The sequence below is a fragment of the Polypterus senegalus genome, chromosome 12 (genome assembly GCF_016835505.1).
Source record: "Polypterus senegalus isolate Bchr_013 chromosome 12, ASM1683550v1, whole genome shotgun sequence".
Lineage (NCBI taxonomy): Eukaryota > Metazoa > Chordata > Cladistia > Polypteriformes > Polypteridae > Polypterus > Polypterus senegalus.
In genome coordinates, this window is record NC_053165.1 from 8,233,887 (window position 1) to 8,259,757 (window position 25,871).

The 25,871-nt window shown below is 43.3% G+C and overlaps 1 protein-coding gene across 3 annotated transcripts in view; it reads left to right on the forward strand.

Moving 5' to 3' along the window:
• Positions 1-24,864, forward strand: part of si:ch211-236d3.4 (actin-associated protein FAM107A) — an 87,845-nt gene extending 62,981 nt beyond the window's left edge. For all 3 annotated transcript variants that reach the window (XM_039770909.1, XM_039770910.1, XM_039770911.1), the window contains 3 exons: positions 5,398-5,572; positions 20,553-20,709; positions 23,864-24,864. In XM_039770909.1, the coding sequence (XP_039626843.1) occupies positions 5,398-5,572; positions 20,553-20,709; positions 23,864-23,980 (449 nt within the window). In that variant the 3' untranslated portion in view covers positions 23,981-24,864. The remainder of the gene's footprint in view (positions 1-5,397; positions 5,573-20,552; positions 20,710-23,863) is intronic.
• The last annotated feature ends 1,007 nt before the right edge of the window (positions 24,865-25,871 follow it).

Here is a 25,871-nt window from a genome sequence, read left to right on the forward strand (position 1 = left end):
GAGAGAGAGAGAGATGGAACTGAAGAGTCGCATAGTGTGGGGTCTCCTCAGTCTGTCAGTGGAGCAGGACGGTGACAGCAGTCTGTCACTGAAGCTACTCCTCTGTCTGGAGATGATCCTGTTCAGTGGATGCAGTGGGTTCTTCATGATTGACAGGAGTTTGCTTAGTGCCCGTCGCTCTGCCACAGATGCCAAACTGTCCAACTTTACTCCTACAATAGAGCCTGCCTTCTTAACAAGTTTGTCCAGGCGTGAGGCGTCTTTCATCTTTATGCTGCCACCCCAGCACACCACCGCGTAGAAGAGGGCACTCGCCACAACCGTCTGGTAGAACATCTGCAGCATCTTACTGCAGATGTTGAAGGATGCCAACCTTCTCAGAAAGTATAGTCTGCTCTGACCTTTCTTACATAGAGCATCAGTATTGGCAATCCAGTCCAATTTGTCATCCAGCTGCACTCCCAGATATTTATAGGTCTGCACCCTCTGCACACAGTCACCTCTGATGATCACAGGGTTCATGAGGGGCCTGGGCCTCCTAAAATCCACCACCAGCTCCTTGGTTTTGCTGGTGTTAAGGTGTAAGTGGTTTGAGTCGCACCATTTAACAAAGTCTTTGATTAGCTTCCTGTACTCCTCCTCCTGCCCACTCCTGATGCAGCCCACCATAGCAGTGTCGTCAGTGAACTTTTGCACGTGGCAGGACTCCGAGTCATATTGGAAGTCTGATGTATATAGATTGAACAGGACTGGAGAAAGTCCAGTCTCCTGCGGTGCTCCTGTACTGCTGACCACAATGTCAGACCTGCAGTTCCCAAGACACACATATTGAGGTCTGTCTGTAAGATAGTCCACCATCCATGCCACAAGGTGTGAGTCTACTCCCATCTCAGTCAGCTTGTCTCTAAGGAGCAGAGGTTGGATGGTGTTGAAGGCGCTAGAGAAGTCCAAAAACATAATTCTTACAGCACCACTGCCTCTGTCCAAGTGGGAGAGGGATCGGTGTAGCATATAGATGATGGCATCCTCCACTCCCACCTTCTCCTAGTATGCGAACTGCAGATGGTCGAAGGTGTGGCGGACCTGTGGCCTCAGGTGGTGAAGCAGCAGCCGCTCCATGGTCTTCATCAGATGTGACGTCAGAGCAACAGGCCAGTAGTCGTTCAGCTCACTAGGACGTGATACCTTTGCGACTGGGGTGATACAAGATGTTTCCAAAGCCTCGGGACTCTCCCCTGTTCCAGGCTCAGGTTGAAGATGCGCTGTAGAGGACTCCCCAGTTCCAACGCACAGGCCTTTAGCAGTCATGGCGATACACCATCTGGACCCGTGCTTTGCTGGCACGAAGTCTTCTCAGCTCTCTGCTCACCTGGGCTGCTGTAGTTGTGGATGAGGATATACCCCCTTTCACATCCATCTATTATATTGTCCCTATCTGTCTATCTATCTATCTTTTAAACAGTTCTTTCAGAAAGTATTCAAACTCATTCACTTTTTACACATTTTGTTACGTCACAGCTTGGTGTCAAAATAATTTAAATTCATTTTTTTTCCCTCATCAAGCAAAATTCAGTACCAGACAAAGTGAAAATAGCATATGAGGAATTCATGCAAATTTATTAAAACTAAAAACGTGAAATCTCACATTGCCCCAAGTATTCCAACCTTCTACTCAGCACTTTGTTGAAGCGCCTTTATCAGCAGTTCCAGGCTGAGTTTTTACACAACTGGATTTGGGAATTTTCTACCATTCTCCTCTGCAGATTCCCTCAGATCACTCGTGCACAGCTGTTTTCAGGTCTCTCCAGAGATGTTCATTCAGGTTCAACTCCAGGTAGGCTCTCATCAAGGATATCTTATTACTCATAGTCCAAGAGTCTTTCAGGTGCCCTTTTTGCACACTTGAAGGGGGCTTCCTTGTGTCTTTTACTAAAGAGAGTCTTCTGTCTGTCCACTCTGTCATAAGGCCCAGATCACTGGAGTGTAACAGTGATGACTGCCCTTCTGGAAGTTTCCTCTCATCTCCACACAGGTTCTCTGGAGTTCAGTCCTAGTGACTGTCACATTTTTGGTCACCTCTCTTAACAAGGCCCAACTCCCTGAGGAGACCAGCTCTAGGAAGAGTTGTGGTTGTTCCAAACGTCTTCCATTTGAGAATTATGGAGGCCACTGTGCTCTTGGGAACCTTCAGTGCTGCAGGAATGTTTTTGTAACCTTCACCAGATCTGTGCCTCGACACAATCCTGCCTTCAAGCTCTACAGGCAATTCCTTCAACCTCCTGGCTTGGTTTCTGCTCAACTGTGGGACCTTCTGTAGACAGCTGTGCGTCTTTCCTAATCAGTCCAATCAACTGCATTGACCAGAAGTGGACTTCAAACAAGGTGAAGAAACATCTCAATGGTGATCAATAAAGAGGGATGCAAGTGAACCAAAGCAAAGGGTCTGAGTACTTGGGTCAATGTGAGATTTCATTCTTTTTGTGTGTTTTAATAAATTTGAAAAACAGTTCTAAAAATTTGTTCTCACATTTCATTCTAGGGTATTGAAAGTTACTTAATGAGAAGAAAACATAAAATGTGATGATTTTAGCACAAGGCCGCAACATAACAGAATGTGAAAAATGTGAAGGGGTCCGAATACTTTCTGAAGACACTGTATAGCTCCTTTCATGTCTGTCTATCTATCTACAATATAGTGCCTTCATACCGATCTATCATATAGTGCTATCATATCTGTCTATTATATATTGCCTTATCTATCTATCTAATCCTGCCAACTATACTAAAATATCTACCTGTTTTACAGTGCCTTTTATATCTATCAATCTATCTGTTATTGTGTTTTTCGTGTCTGTCTGTCTGTCTATCTATCTAATCCAGCAAACTACGCTAAAATATCTAGCTATCATTTACATAGTACATTGCCTCTCTGTCTGTCTATCTATTATTTAGGTAGTGTCTAATCTGTCTATCTATCTAATCCTGCCAACTATACTAAAATATCTACCTGTTTTACAGTGCCTTTCATATCTATCAATCTATGTTATTGTGTTTTGCATATCTATCTAGCTATATAATCCTGCAGACTATACTAAAATACCTATCATTTTTACAGTGCCTTTCATATCTATCAATCCATATGCTATCTATCTAACCCAGCCAACTATGCTAAAATATCTAGCTATCATTTACATATTACATTTCCCGTCTGTCTGTCTGTCTATCCTATCTATTATTTAGATAGTGTCTAATCTATCTATCTAATCCTGCCAGCTATACTAAAATATCTACCTGTTTTACAGTGCCTTTTATATCTATCTATAAATTTATATGTTATAGTGTTTTTCATGTCTATCGATCTATCTGATCCTGCCGACTACGCTAAAATACCTAGCTATCATTTACATAGTACTGTACATTTCCTGTCTTATTTAGGTAGTGTCTAATCTATCTATCTATCTATCTAATCCGGCCAACTACACTAAAATATCTATCCATTTCACAATAAGCACCTCCAAATCCTTTGCTACTTTGTAATTTTACCTACTTGTAATAGTTCAAGTGATAGAAAGTCGCTATATCAAGTAAAGATTGACTCATTGAGTGTATGTCTTGGCATTCTAGACTCTTTTTTATCTTATTTTCAGTTACTCTTCACTTCCCAGCTATTTTTATTACTTCTGAAGTCAATCGTTTCTGGGCTGTTACTCAATCCAACAAGCGGAGGCCATTCACTCAAGCATCCTGCTGTCTAATTCTATGTTATTTACTCAGTCCTTCAGCTCATGCCACTCAGTGTCATGACACATCTTTAAATGGTTTTGTTCCTGCTGAGATCAAATGAGTGCAGAGCCTTTCGGTGAGAGGCTTTTGGATGTCACACATAGCACCCCAGTGCTCACTCCACTGTGGGGAACTTCATTCTGATCTTTGGAGGAGATACACAGTTAGAGGCAGGATGCTTGTTGGTCAGACATGCAAGAATTTTACTGGACTCTATTAGATGTACTGGAAAAACAAATACCGTCCGTGGAGACCCCACCTCACAACTTACAGGACAACTTAAAAGGATCTGCTGCTGACATCTTGGTGCGAGAGACCACAGGACACCTTGAGAGGTTTTTTTGGAGTCCATGCCTCAAGGGCTCAGAGCTGTTTTGGTGGCACAAGCGGTGACCAACACAATATGAGGCAGGCAGTTTTAATGTTGCGACTGATCGATCAGTGTACACTGTCATACAGTTAATCATGATTATGGTCTGTCAGACTGTATTAGACTAACTGGTGTCTGTAACCTGCTCCTGTATGAGCGAGTGTGGCTGACAGTGTTATCTGTAATGAAATGGCTTCCCATCTGGAGTTGCTTCCCATCTTTCACCTGATGCTGCTATAATACGCGGCGAACATATCCACCCCAGCACCATGAGTCTGATTTAGTTTTGGAGATAGATAAGAAAGGAGCTATATAATAGACAGATATGTGAAACGATAGATAGATAGATAGATAGATGGGAAAGGCACTATATAATAGATAGATAGGCAGGAAAAGGCTTTATATGAAAGATAGTGTGACAGCTTAAGGGCTCTCTCGCTCCCTTGAACCCTCAGACCACTCGTCAGACACCAGTTAAAAGTCCAATAATTATTACTTATTATAATAATAATTTGCACAAAGCACCCTCCACTCCCCAATACTCCATAAACGATACAATCACAATCCTCCACTCCCAGACGCTTAGCCATCCTGCCTCCCACCTCAGCTCAATTGTCTGGGATCTCCCACAGTCCTTTATAGTCCTATAGTCGGGTCAGGTAAAAACTTCTCTTTTTCTTCAGCCCGGAAGTATATCATTTCTTCCGTTCCCGTGACTTGGAAATACTTCCGGGCTATATGGGAAATATAAATCCCTGGGCCTCCCTGCAGCGACTCCTGGCGGCCCCCTTGGTATCCAGCAGGGCTGTACATTATAATTCCACGGTCCATAATTCCCTGCTGGCATTTGGGGCACCTCTATGCTGCAAGGAGGGCTCCATCTGTCAGCCTGGGGGTATTGGCCGGGATGAACGGCAGGCCATATCTCACAATAGATAGCATTTAATTTGTCCAAAAAGTACAATAAATAAACAGATATAACAAACAGATACAAACAAGAATTACTGAAAAGAAGGAGGACTTTCTTGCTTAGCTAAGGATAAAAAGAGCAGTCATTATTATGTTATTTTCTTTGTTCATATCATTTTTGGGAGGAGCGTTCCTTTAAAATAGAATAATAATTTGGTATTTCAATGCTTTAGCCATTACAGGGCCCCTTTCTTTCTTTCTTTCTTTCTTTCTTTCTTTCTTTCTTTCTTTCTTTCCCAACTCATTTGTCACCAGCCTCTGTGCTTTTCTTTCAGCCTCCATGTACTCGGACCTGCGGAGAGATCAGCACAAAATCGACAATCTTGTGGCTCAGCCCGATTATTTGGAAAGCACCGACAATCTCATCAAGCCCAAGAAGCTGTTCAACCCCGTGAAAGCATCCAGGAGCCATCAGGAACTGCACAGAGAGCTGCTGATGAACCATAAAAGGTGAGCCGACGTGTGTCAGTGGTGGTCCAGACTTTCACATGGTTGACCCCCTTATTTGGGACTCTGAGACTAGCCGAATCAGAAGCTGCCCAACGCCTGGCTGAATGGGGTAGCCTGGTGGAGCAGTTGTTAGCTTTGCTACCTTAGGGATCCAGTCTCCTGGGTTAATGTGCCGCACATGCCTTGTTGTCATTTGAGTGGAGTTTGCATGGTTCCTGCCTTGTGCCCAGTGCCAACAGAATAGGGTTTGGCCCTCATGTGAGCCTATCCTGGATTAATTGGGTTGTATTTGTTTGAAATGTTCCATAATTTGGTTCTTTTCAAAATTCCAACAAAAAAAAAATGAACGAAAGCAGAACATTTTTTAATGCCATCTGCACCACAAAGAAGAATTTAGGACTGACTTACATTTTTTTCTTCTAATGGCCCCTGGTACTCCAGAAATGGTGGGTCTCCCAGGGTGCCCCCCACTTCTTTACTCTATTTGAGGTCCGCCATATTCCCATACATTTTCTAGAGGCAAAGTGTGCCCCTCTAATAGGCAGGAAGTGCTGCCATAATGAGGGTCTCTTATCTTCGCTGGTGGGTGACTTGCATTTATGCTTACTGCTTTCTACTTTCTTACCCGTTATCCCCAAATTACAAACATCCATTTCACAAAAATTTGTGAAGTCCTTGAATGCCTGCTTTCACTATAAAAACCACACAGAAGCAGAATAGTTGCGTTTCCAAATGCCGATTTTTCAAATGTGGAGCTGCGGCGTTTAACACCCAATCACTCACTCTGGCAGTCATGCTGCAGGGTGGGACAATTTTGGGGGGCGGGTCTGGATGCTTGGGGAAGGTGGGGCTAGACACTTGGAGGTGGGCGGGCTTTTGAGACAAGATGTTTGACGGGGATGGACGCTTGAAGTCAGAAGGGTGACCACCTCAGCAGCACGCCATGGATGAAGGATTCTGAGTGGATGAGGAAAATGGATTCTCTGGTCTGATGAGACCAAAATGAAACTCTGAGCACTATACCAGGTGAAAAAAACGAACACTACTGCTCGCCTGCTTAATACCATCCCTGTGGTGAAGTATGGTGGTGTCGTCATCATGTTAAGGGGTACAGGAATAGGGAGGACTTGTCAGAACTGAGGGGAGGATGAATGCAGCCAAATACGGAGAGGTCCTTGAAGACCACCTGCTCCAGAGTGCGTGGAGCCACCTTCAGCATTACAATGACCCACAACTTCAAGTCAAGACAACACTACGGTGGTTTTGGGACAAATCCGTAAGCCAGCCAAACCGTAAGGAGAGACGCCAAGGATGGCAGTTTACAGAGACTTCCCATTCCGTCTAATCAAGCTTGAGAGGATCAGCCAAACAGAATGGGATCACCTACCCAAATGCAGAGGCTCACCCAAGATGGCTGCCAAAGGGGCTTCTTCAAATGATGTGAATACTTCTACTTCCTGATAACACATAAAGCTTTACGAACGGTTTGACCAAAGATCTGCACCTCCTCACAATCTGATCATGGAAGTTTACAGAGAGTTTCTTGAACGTCATGCTTGGTTTTTTTCGGCCTTTTATATATAGGTAAAGGGTGGCTCAGGGAAACAGGAAATTTTGGAACTAGGTGTTGGTGACCCTGGGGCATCGGCAGTTGTTTGGGACCAATGCCACCTCGTTTGGAACCCCCTTGCCATCAGTTATAATGGAGCAGTGGAGTGGTGCACAATGAGCGTTCGCTGTGAAAGCCTTTTATAAGAATGGCGGTAGCGGGACTGCTGTGCAAAGGGAATTACCAGTTAGGATGTCACGATCGTGTCCCATCTGCTCATGTGATTACAACATGGCTGCGTAATTTGGAAGAAATGGGTTCAGCCTTTAAAAAAAAAGAAGTCCCCAGGTGGAGCCACTTGACATACTGCCCGACAATCGATGGCAGCTATTCGACAATTGCTTGGAAGGCACGTCATTTCACACAATGGTGATTTTCCACGGCCTCCGAGATCCCCAGATCTCACAATTTATGATATTTTTTTCCTGTGGGGACATCTTAAAATGCCAAGTGTACCGCACACATCCTGCAACCATTGCTGAACTAAAAAGGCAGCATGTTATGTCGAGCAGCACCGAATTTCCACAACGGGCTGTCAGAATGTGTACAGTCGCAGCTAAAAGTTCGGAGGATGACCCAAGTGTTGGTTTTCACAAAGTTTGCTGCTTCATTGTTTTTAGATCTTTTGTCAGATGTTTCTCTGGTGTACTGAAGTAGAATTAGGAGCAGTTCGGACGTTTCAAAGGCTTTTATTGTCAATGACATGAAGTTTATGTGGCGCGGAGTCCATATCTGCAGTGTTGGCCCTTCTTTCTTTGTCAAGACCTCTGCAATTCGCCCTGGCAGGCTGTCTGCCCATCAACTTCTGGGCCCAATCCTGACTGATGGCAGCTGCCCATTCTTGCAGAATCAATGCTTGGAGTTTGTCAGAATTGGTGGGTTTTTGTCTGTACAGAGAAATGGACAACACCTTCATGAGGTTTTCTTCAAAAAATAAAATGAATATTGAGTGAATGTCAAGTCAAGTTGGGGGGCATACACTGGTACATTGCGTTGCCGCACCCACAACATGACGAAACAACTCAGGATCCCGGTTGACACGCGGTCCAGTCCCACCCTCCGGAAATGACCCTCTATCTGCCGCAACCAGGTGTTACGTGGGTGACCCCTTGGCCTGGTCCAGCCACTCGGGTCCCCAACAATGAGGATCTGACGAGCCCGATCACCCTCGGAGAAACGCGCCACATGGCCATAGTGCCGTAACTGACGCTCCCTCACAATGCAGGTCATGTGCCTCATTCGGGACTCCATGAGCAACACAAAGTCAAACCAACGGTACCCTAGGATTTTCCAGAGAGACACATACGAAGGAGTCCAGTCTTCATCTCAAGTCACGCAACCATATAGCAAGACAGGAAGCACCAGGACTCTAAAGACTTGGACCCTTCATGCTTTTGCAGATATGGGGAGCGCCACACACCCCTTTCCAGTGACCTCATGACCCCCATAGGACTCTTCATAGGAAGAGTCACCAGAGACATGAATGTCACTGCCGAGGTAAGTAAACCTCTCAATGACGAGGTCGACACTCTCCCTGCAGACAGACACACTGCTGATGGCCGTGCCCAAGAAGTCATTGAAGGCCTGGTTTGTTGGTTTTTATCAAGGAACCTCGCAAGCCCAGACACTCAGACTCCTCACTCAGTCTCTCTCGAGCGCCTCAATCAGAGCCTCCATTGACTCCGCAAAGATCACAGCATCGTCAACAAAGTCAAGATCAGTGACTCTCTCTCTTCACCAACAGATGCCCCCCAGCCGCTGGACCCCACACAACACCCAGTCCATACAAACACTGAACAGAGTAGGAGCAAAAACACACCGGTGACGAACCCCAGAATCAACTGGGAAAAACACAGAGGTCCTGCCTCCACTCTGCACAGCACTCCCAGTACCAGTGTACAGGCTGGCCATGATATCCGGCAACCTCGAGGGGATCCCATGAACCCTCAGGATGTCCCACAGGGCAGCTTGATCAACTGAGTCGAACGCTTTACGAAAATCGACAAAGGCTGCAAAGAAACTCTGCTGATATTCACGTTTGCGCTCCATGAAAACCCTCAGTGCCAGGATGCGGTCGATGGTGGACTTCTTTGACGTAACACCAGACTGTTCAGGTCACTGGTAGGTGAGCAAGTGATCACGGATCCTATTGAGGACGACCCTAGCAAGGACCTTACCCGGCACCAAGAGCAGCGTTATCCCCCTGTAGTTGCTGCAATCCAGACGATCGACCTCCCCTTTCCAGATAGAGACGACAAGTCTCGTTTTCCAGTCAGTTGGGATGATGCCAGACTCCCAAATGGAAGCAAAGATTGCTTGCAATGCCAGGAGGACAGCCTTACCACCACCAGCCTGAAGAAGTTCAACCCGGATACCACAATATACCGATTACCATACAGATATATACTCAGCAAAAAAAGAAACGTCCCTTTTTCAGGACTGCGTATTTCAACAATAATGTTTTAAAAATCCAAATAACTTTACAGATCTTCATTGTAAAGGGTTTAAACAATGTTTTCCATGCATGTTCCATTAACCATAATCAATTAATTAACATGCACCTGTGGAATGGTCGTTAAGACCTTAACAACTTACAGAAAGTAGCCATTTAAGGTCACAGTTCTAAAAACGCAGGACACTAAAGAGACTTGTCTACCGACTGTGAAAGATGCCCAGGGTCCCTGCTCATCTGCGTGAACGTGCATTAGGCCTGCTGCAGGGAGGCATGAGGACTGCTGATGTGGCTAGCTAGGGCAATAAATTGCCATGTCCGCACTGTGAGACGGCGCCACAGGGAGACAGGAAGGACAGCTGATCATCCTCGCAGTGGAAGACCACGTGTAACAACACCTGCACAGGATCGGCACATCCGAATATCACACCTGCGTGACAGGTACAGGATGGCCACAACAACTGCCCGAGTCACACCAGGAACACACAATCCCTCCATCAGTGCTCAGACTGTCCGCAATAGGCTGAGAGAGGCTGGACTGAGGGCTTGTAGGCCTGTTGTAAGGCAGGTCCTCACCAGACATCACCAGCAACAACGCCTATGGGCACAAACCCACCTTCGCTGGACCAGACAGGAGTGGCAAAAAGTGCTCTTCACTGATGAGTCACGGTTTTGTCTCACCAGGGGTGATGGACGGATTCGTGTTTATCGTCGAAGGAATTGAGCACGTCTGGGACCTGCTGGATCGCAGGGTGAGGGCTAGGGCCATTCCCCCCCAGAAATATCCAGGAACTTGCAGGTGCCTTGGTGGAAGAGTGGGGTAACATCTCACAGCAAGAACTGACAGATCTGGTCCAGTCCATGAGGAGGAGATGCACTGCAGTACTTCAAGCAGCTGGTGGCCACACCACATACTGACTGGTACTTTTGATTTTGAGCCTCCCTTCATTCAGGGACACATTGTGAAACATTTTTAGTTTACGTCTTATGGTGTTGACTCTTTTAGTGTTCATACAAATATTTACACATTAAGTTTACTGAAAGTAAAAACAGTTCAAAGTCAGAGGACGTTTCTTTTTTTGCTGAGTATATTTTAAAATGTGTTTATTTGTGTATTGAACGTCAAATGAACTTTTCCCCGTTTCTCAATCCCCATACAAGTGGGCCTTTTCTAAATGACATCCAATCAATTAAAAGTGCCACAGGTGGACCCCACTCGAGTTCCAGAAACATCTCACGGAGATTTAAAGCAGACAGGAGGCACCTGAGCACAATTTGGTGGGCCCCAGCATAAGGTTCCAGATACTTCTAGGAACGAGAGATTTCCGTTTTTTGGGGATTTTAATAAATCCGCAAACAATTCGCCAGACACGTCCGCCCTTTGTCATTATGGGTTATTAAGTGTAGATCGAGGGGTAGAAAATGGTAAATTCGTCCATTTAAAGAGAAACGAAGTGTGCAAAAAGTGACGCGGGGTTTTTAATACTTTCTGAACGCACTGTACATTTCGTTTTGTTTCATCTGGACTCCACTCTGCTGTCATCTAAAGCGGCGCCATTCTCTCCAACTCTTTCACATGTTAATTCCCCGGACGGCTGCTCTTTGAGACAAAGCAAAAACTCTTCACAGAAACGGTTCTGCCGAGCAGGGCAGGGAGCGAGCGTGACTGGAAAACAAGAACGGCTTTGCTGTGGACGCTATCCCGCCGTCTACGCTGGCAGCCCATGCGGCGCCGTGAAGTGCCGCTCATCCAGGCAGAAGAAGAAGAAGAAGAAGAAGGGCTAAAGAAAAGAAAGCAAGTCTTAGCTCGTCTCCCCCCTTCCGATGAATGCACCATTGTGGAAGAAAAACAGGAGGTTGTGAAATGCTTCATCCATTTTGTTTTCCCCTATAAGGGCATTTTTGGGAGTTTTTGACAGTCAAGGCTGGGGGTGGGCTGTCAAAAGGCCGGGCCTATTAACCCTTCATTACTCGGGTTTCGTGAACTCTCATAAGTGCTCGGCTGGGGTGTATTGCACCCCACTGTTATTTATGGAGAAATGCTTATAAGAAGTAGTTTAAATGCAATTTAATTAATCTTTACTAGGACATGCAGCATTCTCTGGCTTTTCATGTTTACAAAATTACTGTCTAGAATTTCCTTTTCAATAATTACAGGTGGGAATAAAAAAAAAAGGTTCATGTCTCTATACCAGGGGTGCCCACACTTTTTTCGGCTTGTGAGCTACTTTTAAAACGACCAGGTCGAAATGATCTAACTACATTAAAAAAAGATTATATATTATATATACAGGTAGTCCCCAAGTTACGGACACCCGACCTACGACATATGAACGGGGCCGCAGCTGCGACGCATGCGCCTCAGTAACTGCCGCTCCGTCATCTTAGGTCTGGGGACGCTGCAAGCGGTGGCTGGATGGAGGCGATTTCGCTGCACGCACAGTGTAGTGTCCCTCGGCCGGCTCCCGGTGGCCAGCGGTTTCACTGCCTGCCCACCACACACGGCTGCCCCATTCGTTCTAGGTGGGCGGCTGGTAATGCTGCAAGCAGTGACCCGGTTGTGGCTGAACGGAGGCCATTGAGGGTGAACGGGGTGGCGGGGGGTAGCATTGCAGTGTGTCTCGGACGGCTGCGTGTTGAATGGGGGCGGTGGTGCTGCAGACAGCTTGCTGTAGTGGAGGCGACTGTGAGGTGGGCTGGTGATGAACCGCCCGTCGCTGTCCCCAGTCATTCTCAACAGCAAGCCTGCTTGTACTGTTACGCACATAGCAGGAAGTTTTCTCTTGTCAGTACAGGGTGGCCCAGATCGTCTGGATGACTTTGATTTATGAGAGGACGATTCCAGTTCTGCACAAAGACGATTCTTCATGTCGTCAGTTCGCACACTTCTCGATGGTCCAGGATTTTTCAGGTGATTTTCTATGTAATAAACTGAATAAGTTGTAGCGTAATGAAAATTGCAATAATTAGATCTGGCCAACCCTATACATCAGACGTGCTGAGGATGCGTGCCTTCCTGCTGTGATGGCGTGTAGAGTGCTGTGCAGAAGAGCTCATCTTAACCTTTTGTCTTCACCCTTCAACAATGTCTCTGAAACACAAATCTGATGCCAGTGCTGGTAATACAGTAAAGAAGAGAAAAACCATCACCATTGAAAATAAAGTAGAAATAACAAAAAGGTCGGAGAGAGGTGGTGACACTCCATCATTCATTGGCAGGGCACTTGGTTAACGTCGGTCAACAATAGTATTTATTAAAATAATGGACCTGTTCAGACTTACATACAAATTCAACTTAACTACAAACCTACAGTCCCCATCTCGTACATAACTCGGGGACTGCCTGTGTATATACTGTATATATTATATATATATATATATATATATATATATATATATATATATATATATATATATATATATATACACACTATATATACTATATACTATATATATATATATATATATACTATATACATATATATACACTATATATACTATATATATATATATATATATATATATATATATCTATATCTATATATATATATATATATCTATATATATCTATCTATATATATATATATATATATATATATATATATGCACGGAGTATACTTTATACGAAAAATGTATGTTGTCGTACCTTGCATAACTGAATAACCTTTATGGCACAATAACAATTCAATACATTTATGGTCACTACAGTATTTGGATTTAATAATCGTCATGTCGGTAAAGGCTGACTCGCATAAATAAGTAGAGCCGAATAATGCAGTCAAGGAGCTTTTGAATTCAGCCGAGTGAAAAATGACGGCTGTCCGATTAAGTGCGATTTTAGTTCCCTCTCCTTTTCTCTTTCTCAGATCACTTTTTGGAAGGACGTCAGTTTCGTGTTTTTTATGAACAGTTCCAAAGTGCCTTTCCACATTTTCTTTCTTTGGAATAGCAATGATAGATTGACAGACCAGACAAACGCACTTCGATTGTGACATTGTGAGAGAAAAAAATCCTCCTCCAATTCCACATCCAGCCCATACCCTCCTCAGACATTTTTTTTAAATCCCTTCTTTAGTCGATATAAATTGGAAGGCTAACTAGATCACAGCAGGAGTTTTGCAGTACCTCGCGCGTTTGATTGATCGTGCGTGAGGGATGACCAGTGTGTTAGAAGAAAGGAGATCTCAGACTGGCCGCCCTGTATGTCAATCAAGTGGCAAATGCCATAGGGAGGATATGATAGGCTAACGTTTAAGTTTTTTTTTTTTTTAATGCAGCGAGATCTACCTGCACTACCTTGGTGATCTACCGGCCGATCGCGATCGACACGTTGGGCACCCCTGCTCTATATCGTATACATTCATTCTGTCTGTTTCAAAAGTGGTCACAGTTCACAACTTCATGGAAAGTTCCACTATTCCTGTGTTTGTTGGGAACTTGTGGTGCACTGATTGCAAGTTGGAACCAAAAGCTCCATGCATACGTATTTACTGCAGGAATGGCACCGAAATCTTGTTTTTCTGTCTTTACACCTTGGACATTCCTCACACCTTGCCCGTTTGGGTTTCTTTCCTGGTGGCGGCTTCACAGCAGAACTTTCTCCGGCTGTTCTTTTGAGCTTCAGTTGCATCTCTTTCCTGAGATGCGAACTTCTGGCCGGTCTTCGGCAAAGCTGTTGTTGAACAAGGTCCAAGGCAAGCTTTTTCAGGAAAAGTCTGCGCCGCAATGCATGACCTGTGTTTTCGTGGTACACCACATGAGCATTTATTCCGGTGACATTCACCAGTGAAAACAATATAGTAAGAGGCCATCTTCTGCTATTTCGGAAATACCAGTGATACTCTGCAGGATTACTCTGGTGGGGTGCTAATCACCCAGAACGATGTAATACGACGTTATCAGCTCAAAGATCCACCTACGACTGACGCACGCTCTTGTATACATAATACGTTAGTCAACTTGAGGCATCAAAGCTCCACGTCGCGCCATCTATGAGAAATACATAGAACACCCCACCCGAGTAACGAAGGGTTAAAGCCCATTGCGGCACTCCTTGTGTGATTTTGGGCTATGCAAATATACATTGTATTGTATTGTTCTGTATATTGTGTTATTTTAACCCCCGTTTTTCTTTTATTTTGACACCAACTGCATGCCCAACCTACCTGGAAAGGGGTCTCTCTTTGAACTTCTTTTCTGGAGGTTTCTTCCATTTTTTTTCCCTTATAAGGGGTTTTTTTTTTTTTGGGTCTGGGGGTCTGTCAAAAGGTAGAGCCTGTTAAAGCCCATTACGTCACTTTTTGCGTGATTTTGGGCTATGCAAAAATAAATTGTATTGTATTGTATTGCAAATAACAGACCCGGCGAAGGGTCATTCAAAGCAGCAGCACTGGGGGGGGGAAATCACAAACCCGTGTCCTGAACCCGCTTATCTCCTCATCCTGGACCCTTGTAATGCAAGCACGCAGGGGGTGAAATGACTGGTGCCCTGTTTTCTTCTAGTTAAGGCAGTCACATAAGCAGCAAAAGACTGGCGGAATATAGCGCCTTTCAAGATGAACACCATCCCGAGGTACACCTCTTATTTAGAGCAACCTCAACACCGGCAAAGGATGTATTCTATGTAGTGTCTTTCCTGGTGACCACCCATGCCAATATGTTTTGTAGCACATTGAGACATCCAGCCATCCATCCATTATCCAACCAGCTATATCCTAACAGGTCACAGGGGGTCTGCTGGAGCCAATCCCAGCAAACACAGGGTGCAAGGCAGGAAACAAACCTGGGCAGGGTGCCAGCCCACCGCAGGGCGCACACACACCAAGCACACACTAGGAAGAATTTAGGACCTCCAATGCACCTCACTTGCACGTCTTTGGACCGTAGGAGGAAACCCACGCAGACACGGGCAGAACATGCAGACTCCACGCAGGGAGGACCCGGGAAACTAACCTGGGTCTCCTAACTGTGAGGCCACAGCGCTACCCACTGCGCCACCCACATTGGGACATACATATTATTAATTAAAAGTAATGGCACCAGCTGGAGTTTGACTTTTTAGCTACTCAGTCAGGAAGGCCACAAACCCACAATGGGCACAAAATCCAGGAGGAGAAACAACTAAGTGCATAACTACCTAAAGAGTAACTTAGAGGGTCTGAAGCTGAGGTGGCACTCAATGTCTTCTTCCCTGGTGTCTGCTCTGCTTCTTGATGATTCTAATTACAACATTTGAACAATCCGGACGAGAACAGGCCATTCAGCCCAACAACGTGCGCCAGTCCTGTCCACTTAATTCATCTAAAATAACATCAAGTTTTGAAGGTCCCTAAAGTCCTCCTGCCCACCACACTACTTGGTCACTCATTCCAAGTGTCTGTGGTTCTCTGTGGGAAGAAAAACTTCCTAATGTTTGTACGAAATTTACTATTAAAACATTTCCAACTGTGTCCCTGTATTCTTGATGAACGCATTTTAAAGTCCCCATCTCGATCCACTGGACTAATTCCCTTTATAATTTTAGACACTTCACTCAGGTCTCCTTCATCTCCTTAAACTGTAAAGGCTCATCTCTTTTAATCTTTCCTCATAACTCATCCTCAAAATCAGCCTAGTCGTTCTTCTCTGGATCGTCTCCAGTGCTGTTATGTCATTTTTGTCAACCAAAACTGCACCCAGGACTCCAGATGAGGCCTCACCAGTGTGTTATAAAGCCTGAGCAGAACCTCCTGTGACTTGTACACCACACGTCAAGGCGCTATATAACCTGACATTCTGTTAGCCTTCTCAATGGCTTGTCTGGCAGTTGATCATGTCGAGTCTACTACGACTCTTAAATCCTTCTCATAAGGCGTACTCTCGATTTTCAGACCCCCCATTGTGTATTCAAACCTCACATTTTGACTTCCTAAGTGTAATTCTTTACATATGCGGACATTAAATTTCTTCTGCCACAAATCTGCCCAAGCCTATCTACAGTCCAAGTCCTTCTGTGATGATATAACGGATTCCAAATTATCTGCTATTCCACCTATCTTGGTATCATACAATACAATACAATACAATACAATTTATTTTTGTGTAGCCCAAAATCTCACAGGAAGGGCAGCAATGGGCTTTAACAGGCCCTGCCACTTGCAAGCCCCCCAGCCTTGACTCTTTAAGACGACAAGGAAAAACCACCAAAAAAACCTTGTAGGAAAAAATGGAAGAAACCTCGGGAAAGGCAGTTCAAAGAGAGACCCCTTTTCAGGTAGTTTGGGTGTCAAAAAGAAGGGGGGGGGGAGTCAATACAACACAATACACAGAACAGAACACAAGTAATCCTCAATCCAATAGAAATATTACAAGTACAGAGTAGCATTCAACAGTAGAGGATATCCCATAATAGTATTTGGATTTGTTCAGAGTCCTGGAGACCTCGGCCATCAAGCTGCCTTCATCTATTGGCTATTCCACAGCTGAGTCAGTGCTGGGCCAGCCAATCCGATGAAAGGACCCCTCTACCTTTTTGGTATTTGGTACACTGTATTGATACAAGATGGCATGAACTTTGGGGGTCATCCACTGTACAGCTCCCCTGGATCAATTGTCAGGTTAAGGGTCTTGCTAAGTGCCCCAAACGGAGTAGGACCCCTTCTGGCAGTGACAGGATTTGAACCGACAACCTTCCAGATACCAGCCCAGATCCTTAGCCACAGAGCCAGCACTCTGCCTTCTAAATAAATACATATTAACGTCAAAAATGACCGATATAACGCAAAGAAATATTTCAATACACAGAACAGAACAAATCCTCAATACAGTATAAAAATAAAAATTTTGGAAGTACAGAGCAGAATTTAACAGCAGATAATATCACATAATAAGATTTGGATATTTGTAGAGTCCAGGAGGCCTCATCCGTCAAGCTGCCTCCATCTATTGGCTATTCCACGGCTGAAACAGTGCTGGGCCAGCCAATCCGATGAAAGGACCCCTCTTTCCCATGATTCCTACGATCCTCCATCAGGGAAGACTTTACCATAGGCAGGCAAAACACACTTAAACAGCTTGTTACTTATATTCCTATCTAAATTATTTATAGATATTTATTAAAAATAGCAGCGGCCCCAGTACTGACCCCTGCTGGTCACCTCTCTTAATATCAGCCAATCCTGATGAGGCTCCACGCACCATCACCCTCCGCTTCCTGTGTCTGAGCTAATAACGATACGTTGGAACAGAATCAAAGGAGCAAACTACATGCAAAATAAAACAAATTATTAGGAAAACAGCAAAAGAGAGCTACACCTTTACAGTTACAGTGAAAAGACAAATGTTTCTTGCGGCCACTAGGTGGCATACCAGTCCCCCAAACCCACAAGTAGTCCCAATTTGATTAAAGCGCTTGTACTTTAAACAACACCTTCAGCACAACTCAGCAGTACTGCACTACTCTTTCTCCACTCCCTCCTCTACATCTGACTTCAACTCGTGCCGAGTTGAGAGGACGGCGCTTGTCTAACTCCAGACCCAGTAGTACTTCCGGTGCTTAATCTATTACCCACAGGAAGCACTTCTGGATGAGGCATGACCCCAAAAGGTCCTTGTGCTGTCCGTATCTAACAGCTCCCCCTAGTGGCTCCCACATCATTTGGTATCCAGTCAGAAACACATTAAGCTATGTGCTTTGGGAGACATTTTGTTTTCTTGACAGCCCAAGAAAAGTTGGCCTCTACCTTTAGAAAACAAAGTAGCATTTTCTTGAGATCCTGAGAAAATAATTCTGTTATATCGAGAAAGCAAAGTTTCATTTTCTTTAGATCTCAAGAAGTTGCGTTCTCTGAAGATCTCAAAAAGTTTTGTTCTCTGAAGATCTCAAGAAAATTATTCCATTGATATCTTGAGAAAATCATTTTGTTATATTGAGAAAGCAAAGTTTCGTTTTCTAAAGATTTCAAGAAATGTATTCCATTATCTGGAGAAAACAGTTTCGTTTTCTTGAGAAAATCTTTCTGTTTCGAGAAAGCAAAGTTTCATCCTCTGAAGATCAAGAAGTTTCGTTCTCTGAATATCTCAAAAACTTTTGTTTTCTGTAGATCTCAAGAAAATTATTCCATTGAGATATTGAGAAAATGATTCCATTATATTGAAAAAAGAAAAGTTTTGTTCTCTGAACATCAAAAAGTTTCATTCTCTGAACATCTCAAGAAAATTATTCCATTGATATCTTGAGAAAATCATTTTGTTATATTGAGAAAGCAAAATTTTGTTTTCTAAAGATCTCAAGAAATGTATTTCATTATCTGGAGAAAACAGAAAAAAGTTTCATTTTCTTAAGATCTTGTGAAAATCTTTGTTTCGAGAAAGCAAAGTTTCATTCTCTGAAGATCAAGAAGTTTCGTTCTCTGAACATCTCAAGAAGTTTTGTTCTCTGAACATCTCAAGAAAATTATTCCATTGAGATATTGAGAAAATCATTCCATTATATTGAGAAAGCCAAGTTTCATTTTCTGTAGATCTCAAGAAAATTATTCCATTGAGATATTGAGAAAATCATTCCGTTTTATTGAGAAAGCAAAGTTTCGTTCTCTGAACATCTCAAGAAGTTTCGTTCTCTGAACATCTCAAGAAGTTTCGTTCTCTGAACATCTCAAGAAGTTTCGTTCTCTGAACATCAAGAAGTTTCGTTTTCTGAAGATCTCAAGAAAATTATTCCATTGAGATATTGAGAAAATCATTCCGTTTTATTGAGAAAGCAAAGTTTCGTTCCCTGAAGATCTCAAGAAGTTTTGTTCTCTGAACATCTCAAGAAGTTTCGTTCTCTGAACATCAAGAAGTTTCGTTCTCTGAAGATCTCAAGAAAATTATTCCATTGAGATATTAAGAAAATCATTCCGTTTTATTGAGAAAGCAAAGTTTCGTTCCCTGAAGATCTCAAGAAGTTTTGTTCTCTGAACATCTCAAGAAGTTTTGTTCTCTGAACATCTCAAGAAGTTTCGTTCTCTGAACATCAAGAAGTTTCGTTCTCTGAAGATCTCAAGAAAATTATTCCATTGAGATATTGAGAAAATGATTCCGTTATATTGAGAAAGCAAAGTTTCGTTTTCTGAAGATCTCAAGAAAATGATTCCGCTATTTTGTAAAAACAATAATAAGAAAATGAATCATGCTGCACAGTCTCGAGAAACCCGTTATATCAAAAAAACGATAAAAACATGAATAAAATTTCCCATCCTTAATCAGCTTTCCATATTTTAAGAGTGCAGAATAAGAGGGGAAAAAGACCAACTAATGAAATGAGATCAGTGAGATGTAAAAAAAGATGGACTGATTATGAGAGTGCAGGGACAAAAACCTGAAACTATAGGAGATGGAGGTGAGTTGGGTTTGAGGACCACCAATTTAAATGGATGAAAGAATAGGTTATTAAGTAGTTGAATAAATGGTCTGGGAGGCATAGGAAGGTTTGAGAAATGTGTGGATTGATGGAATATTAGGTGTTTACTGTAGATGATATAAGGACTGGTATGATTAGATGGCTGCTTAGATTGGATGGATGGATAGAGAGTGCTGTCTCATAAAGTAAATGTGAAGTCCAGTTTGTTTGTTCTGCTGCATGAGGATAGAGAAAAGAAGAGGAGAGGTGCCTGAACCCTGTTTTATAGCCCCAAAGTCAGTCATTATCACCATCAGCGTGACTATTATGGAATTATTGAGACAACAACAAGACTCGGCTCTTGTCTCTTTGTTTCACCATTCATGTTTGGTTCTGCTGGGACGATAATTCAGAAATTGAGTTAGAAGATTAGAAAAGAGATGAATGTTGTTCACGTACAAGAGATCTGGGTTGGGGGGAGTTGGGGGTGTTAAATGTTAGACCCTTTTTTCAAAAAACAGACTTATGGTTGGTTGGTTTGATTTCTTGTGCCTCCCAGGGGCCTTGGCATCGACAGCAAACCCGAACTGCAGAGAGTGCTGGAACAAAGAAAACGAGAGCAGATGAACCAACAGAAAAAGAAAGAGGAGGAGGCCAGGCGTCTGAAGTCTCCACTCGCCGCAGAGCTTCAAAAACGGCAGCTGAAGTTAGAAGAGGTAGGATACTCTCCCTATAAACTCTCAATCCACCCTGCCCCACTTTGAAGCTCCTTTGGAAATTCAATTAATGATCCGGTATATTGATGGGCAGTTTTAAACTTTACCAGTGGCAGCGTCATTTCTATGGGTGTGCCGAGTTTCCTCCCATTTTGTTTTTATTGTTCTCCTACAAATCATCTTTAATGAGAGCAGATTGGACAGTCCATCCATTTTGTAACCAATTTATTCTGGTGAAGTCAATCAAACTTCCCAGTAAAAGTAGGAACCTTATCCTGTGTCCCATCAGACCAGATAACCCCTAAGTTGTACTGCACGTTTTCCCAGGATCTCCTCCCCATTGAACTCACCTTCCTCCATACTGACCAGTGGCCATCCATTACCGTTGTTACCTCAAGTGAACATTCTGGGTGACACAGCAGACCCTTCTGAGGTTGTAAGAAAAGCAACTTTATTAGAGCGCCCTCTAGTGATCACAGGTTTCACTGGCACTCCAGTGTCCTACTGTTGAGTACTGCGGCACAGAAGTTAGAGAAGATTATGGCCTAAAAGTTACAATGGAAGAAAAGACAACGAGAAGAAACAAAAAGAGACTTTGCAGGATCCAAAAGGTGAAGGGATTAATAAATGGGGATCGTTATCAGAAAGTCAATGCTTTACAACAATCCAAAACAAAATACGAAACAAAACACAGGAAAACGAGCACAATTTGCCATTTGTTTAGTTTTGGAAATAAATGAAAAACATGGATGGCGTGAAGTTGCAACAGAACTCGAGATTTGTAGGAGCACTGAGGTTGCCACAGAGACACATAACTGAGAAAAGCTACGCTTATTTGAAAAAGATGGGATTTGAAGGCCAGGATTGACCCAAGATTGTAACTATTCATCCTAATCAACCACCCATTCAAATAAATGGAATACTACAGAAGACAAATTCTTAAATACTTATTAGATTATCACATCAAATGAAACATATCTCTCTGTTATATAAAAAAATCCTGGGATGAGACGAGACTTTTTCAGAGAGATACTTTCAATCCAGCGAGATAAGACTTTGGACCAAGAGATTTAACCACACCCGGGGCCTGAAATAAAAGACAAAGAGTAGATGACCAAGTAGAACTTCGTAAAGGATTCAAAAACGTTGGCACGATACACATGCACAGCAGGTTAGAGATAATGAAAGTATTAAAATTCGAAAGTCTCAAACAAACAGAAATTATTACTCGGTGTAATAACGGAATGGAGAAGAAAAGAGATCTAATATATTGTTCGGATTTAAACTTTAAGTCAGAGACTTGTAGATCGTCTAATTCGTGTTGCCATCAGGGAAAAGTCGCGTTTCTTCCCAATGAAGAGGCGTATCCACGAGAATTAAAAGATTTGTTGTTTGGTGAAAGTGAAATCCTGCGAGACAAGACTTTATGTAAAGAGATTTGGAAAAGTCCCGCACACATCTAAAACATGTACAACCACGCCCACGGGACGATCATTTCTCATTTGTGTCAATGCTATTGTCAGACACAGTTCATGTAGAGAGAAAGAAACGATATTCACTCACGGGCAGTTACACGTTGCGTTTGTCACGATGGAATTCCAAACACGGAATCACAATTCAATGCGATATTGACGAAAAGGGAAAAGAGATTGAATATATGGACATAGGCAACATGACAGAAGGATGTAGATATTGTTTGGCTTTAAACTTGTTGATCGTCTAATTCGTGTTGCCATCAGGGAAAAGTAGTGTTTCTTCCCAATGAAGAGGCGTATCCACAAGAATTAAAAGATTTGTTGTTTGGTGAAAGTGGGCCGGGGGTTGGCGAGCGAAGTGAGCAGGGGGTAAAGCCCCCTAGTCTGGAATATTTACAACACCCGCGCAACAAACAAGGAATAGACGAACACAAACTTTATCTTCTTCTTCTTCTTTTTCTTTTCCTACTTTCCTATGGGGTCACTCTAATGGACCAACTTCCTCCACTCTCGTCTGTTAAGTACTTCCAAGCCTGATACTCCTTTCTCCCTTAGGTTCCTCTTCTCCCAGTTTATCCATTCTCTTTGGTCGTTCTCTTCTCCTCCGTACCAACACGTCCATCTCCCAAGGTTCCTCTCCTCACACTGTTCACCCTTCTTCTCGTTACATACCTTGTACCACTTAACATTCTTTCCTGTATTTTCTTCGAGATTTCCCCAGTTTGAACCGTACCCCCTGATTCTCTCATTCCTGACCTTATCACGCTTTGTTACTCCATCCCAGCGTCTTCATTTCTGTAGCCCCCCGTTTTCCTTTCCATGCACCTTTCTAACTGCCCATACAACAATGGTGGTCTGACCATTGCATTCATACGCTTCACAATTCCTCGGTCAAATATCACTCCCAATACACTTTTTCCATTTTTTCTAACCTTAATGCATTCAATGGTTTATTTCTAAACTTAGCTCACCTTCCTCTGTTATTGTTGATCCAAGATATCTGAACCTCTCCATCATTTTAAGGCTTATCTAACAAATGTGTCCCTTGAACTGTCTTTGTCCTACTAATCTTAAGGCCTCTATCCTCCATGAGTCTTCTTCACTGTTCCAGGTTCCATTCCACAATATTCTTAGTGGTGTCATCTACAAGGACCTAACCTACTATCCACCTACCAGTAACATCCATAACTAGAATGAAAATGTAGGGGATTAATGATGTATCCTCAAAGTATCCTTGGGATCCATGATCCCAATAGAAAAACACAAACAGAGTCCCACACAAGTCCAGGACAGCAGAAGTGATGAATAGCACGGACGTAAATGACGAATACCTGAAGATCAGTGGTGCCTAGTGGTCCCTTGACAAAACTGCTTCCCCCAAAAGAGATACCCGACAGTCCTACAGGCAGCTCTGGAAGTTTCTGTATGTTACCAAGACATGCCTCCTCCAGAAGACAAGGGTTTTTGGGGTCTAGAGGGACAAAAAGGGTGAGAGTTTGGGGTTCTCCATTTTGCACAGCTACACATAGAGATGAGATGAACGGTTTGTCATTTGTGGGGGTTTTCTCATATCAGTTCCAAACACAATTATTCTGGTTGTTTGGACTTGTTACATGTTCGCCACAGTGTCCTTGTAAGTGAGCTTACGCCATGTCTCTACTTTTCTCATTGTGTCACAGGTAGAAAAAGAACAACAACAAGTGAATGAAGAAGCAGTTAAGGAACTGGAGTTCATCAAAGTGAAAGAGAACTTGAGGAGGACGTCGATCCCTCCGATAGAGGAGAAGGAGGTGTAAAATTTGGCTGGTTCGCTTACTTATGTAGACACTTAACATCTCTCAAGGGTTAGCCTTCTCTACTAAGGTGGCAGCCGTTCCCTGTACCTGAAGCCTGTTCCACGGCCTGCGACAATCGGGCGATGTCTGCAAAGACTTCTGAAAAAATAAAATAATACAGGAAAGAAAAGAGGCTGGGTGGGTAAGCCAGAAAATGGTAGTCCTCCAGACTCACTGGTGATTTGCGTACTGCCCAGATGATGCTGGTCTGAAATCCGAAAAAGCAGTTTCCGGTACAAACCAGAAACTGAAAATGGCTGGCATCTCCAACAGATTAATCTGCCTTGTTGCTTTAGCGACTTTCTCTAAGCACCAAACAATAAGAAGAAAGAGCGTTAAAAGAATTAACTGGAATAGCGGGAGGCTTGCTGCTTAGAGTGCGCACCCCACCTCTGGTGCCACGTGAATCTTTGACAATATTGCTTAAACTGGGTTTCTGCCCGGAACAACTTGTCCATTGCCACACCATGTTTTACGGTGCCACCAAGAACAGAATAAGACGGCAGGGGTTCCGTCACAGTTCAGGCTCCTGAACATTAATCAATGAGTGCCGAGCGTCCTGGCAGCCATGAATGCACTGAAAAGGGCCGAAGGTGAAATCCTTTCTGGACTAGATGTATATGTCTGGCCTGCTTGTTCCCTTACTCGTTACACAATGGACAAAGTCGAGAATGCTGCAAAGGAAGGAATGTTCTGGAGACTAAGATGGGGGTTGTGTGTCTCTAACACAAGTAACGGTGTAGATTCGCAATTCCCGATTTATCCCTGTTAGTAACCTGAATGCATGATGATTAATGAAACATTCAAGATGTATTCAATAATTAAATAATACCAACCAAAAGAAACTTGACTCCTGTTAATTAATCAACATTTCCTACCACAGCGATAGGAGTATGATATTTTGTGTACAAATTAAGTGTACAAATAGGCTAAACGTGACTAGTGGTGTGATGTCCTCAGTGTTGCTGGACTGAACTGCAGTGGTATCTGACAAGAAGCAGCCACCAACCCCAGCGCCATTGTTTCCTTAATTCGTTTTTACCCATAAACACCAATTATTTTAGTGTCCTGCAGGTAGCGCTAGGAATTGCACATTGGAAAGTGCGTCTGGCTGATCGTGTCAGCTCAAAGTCAGAGGAGCGACAGAATGGCTTCCAGAGGAACACCAGTCAACCACACAACTTAACTAAGCCCCGTCTCTCGTCTTATTTCATTGGTCAAGTGTTCTCTCTTCAATTTGAAACATCATTCTCATGTGATCTGCTTTTTCCAGAAGCGTTTATTTAACAGTATTAAAGCAAAAAAAATAGTATTCATTTTGCATGTTATGAGCAAAACTCTTAATAACTGCCAAGTGGATTGTACGACATGAGTAACAGGAGATTTTTGCCTTTTTGCCCTAGACATTTTCATATCTTATACTATTGTACAGCATTGATCACTGTTGGCTTGTATTATATCATAAACGTTTTTATCTTTGAAAGCATGCAATTAAACATTTTTCTCAGTCATCACTACAACACACACATGGGGTAAGTAACATATAAAAAGATACCATTTATGGGGGGAGTATTCCATTAAAGGGCAGAGCAGACTCGCTCTCCTTAGGACACTGTGCTCCTTTAATATGGCTGGTGACACCTTTACATCTTCTACAACTCCGTAATTGCCAGCATATTGTGCTAGGCCAGTAACATCCACTCAGGCTGGTTAAGAAGGCAGGCCCAGTTATAGGACGCACTCTGGAACCCCTGGGAGGTCAAGGTGGAGGAGGGAATGAAGACAAAACTGACGTCCACTATGAACTATGCTGCACACCCTCTCAGTGACACACAGCGAGTTGGCCAACAGA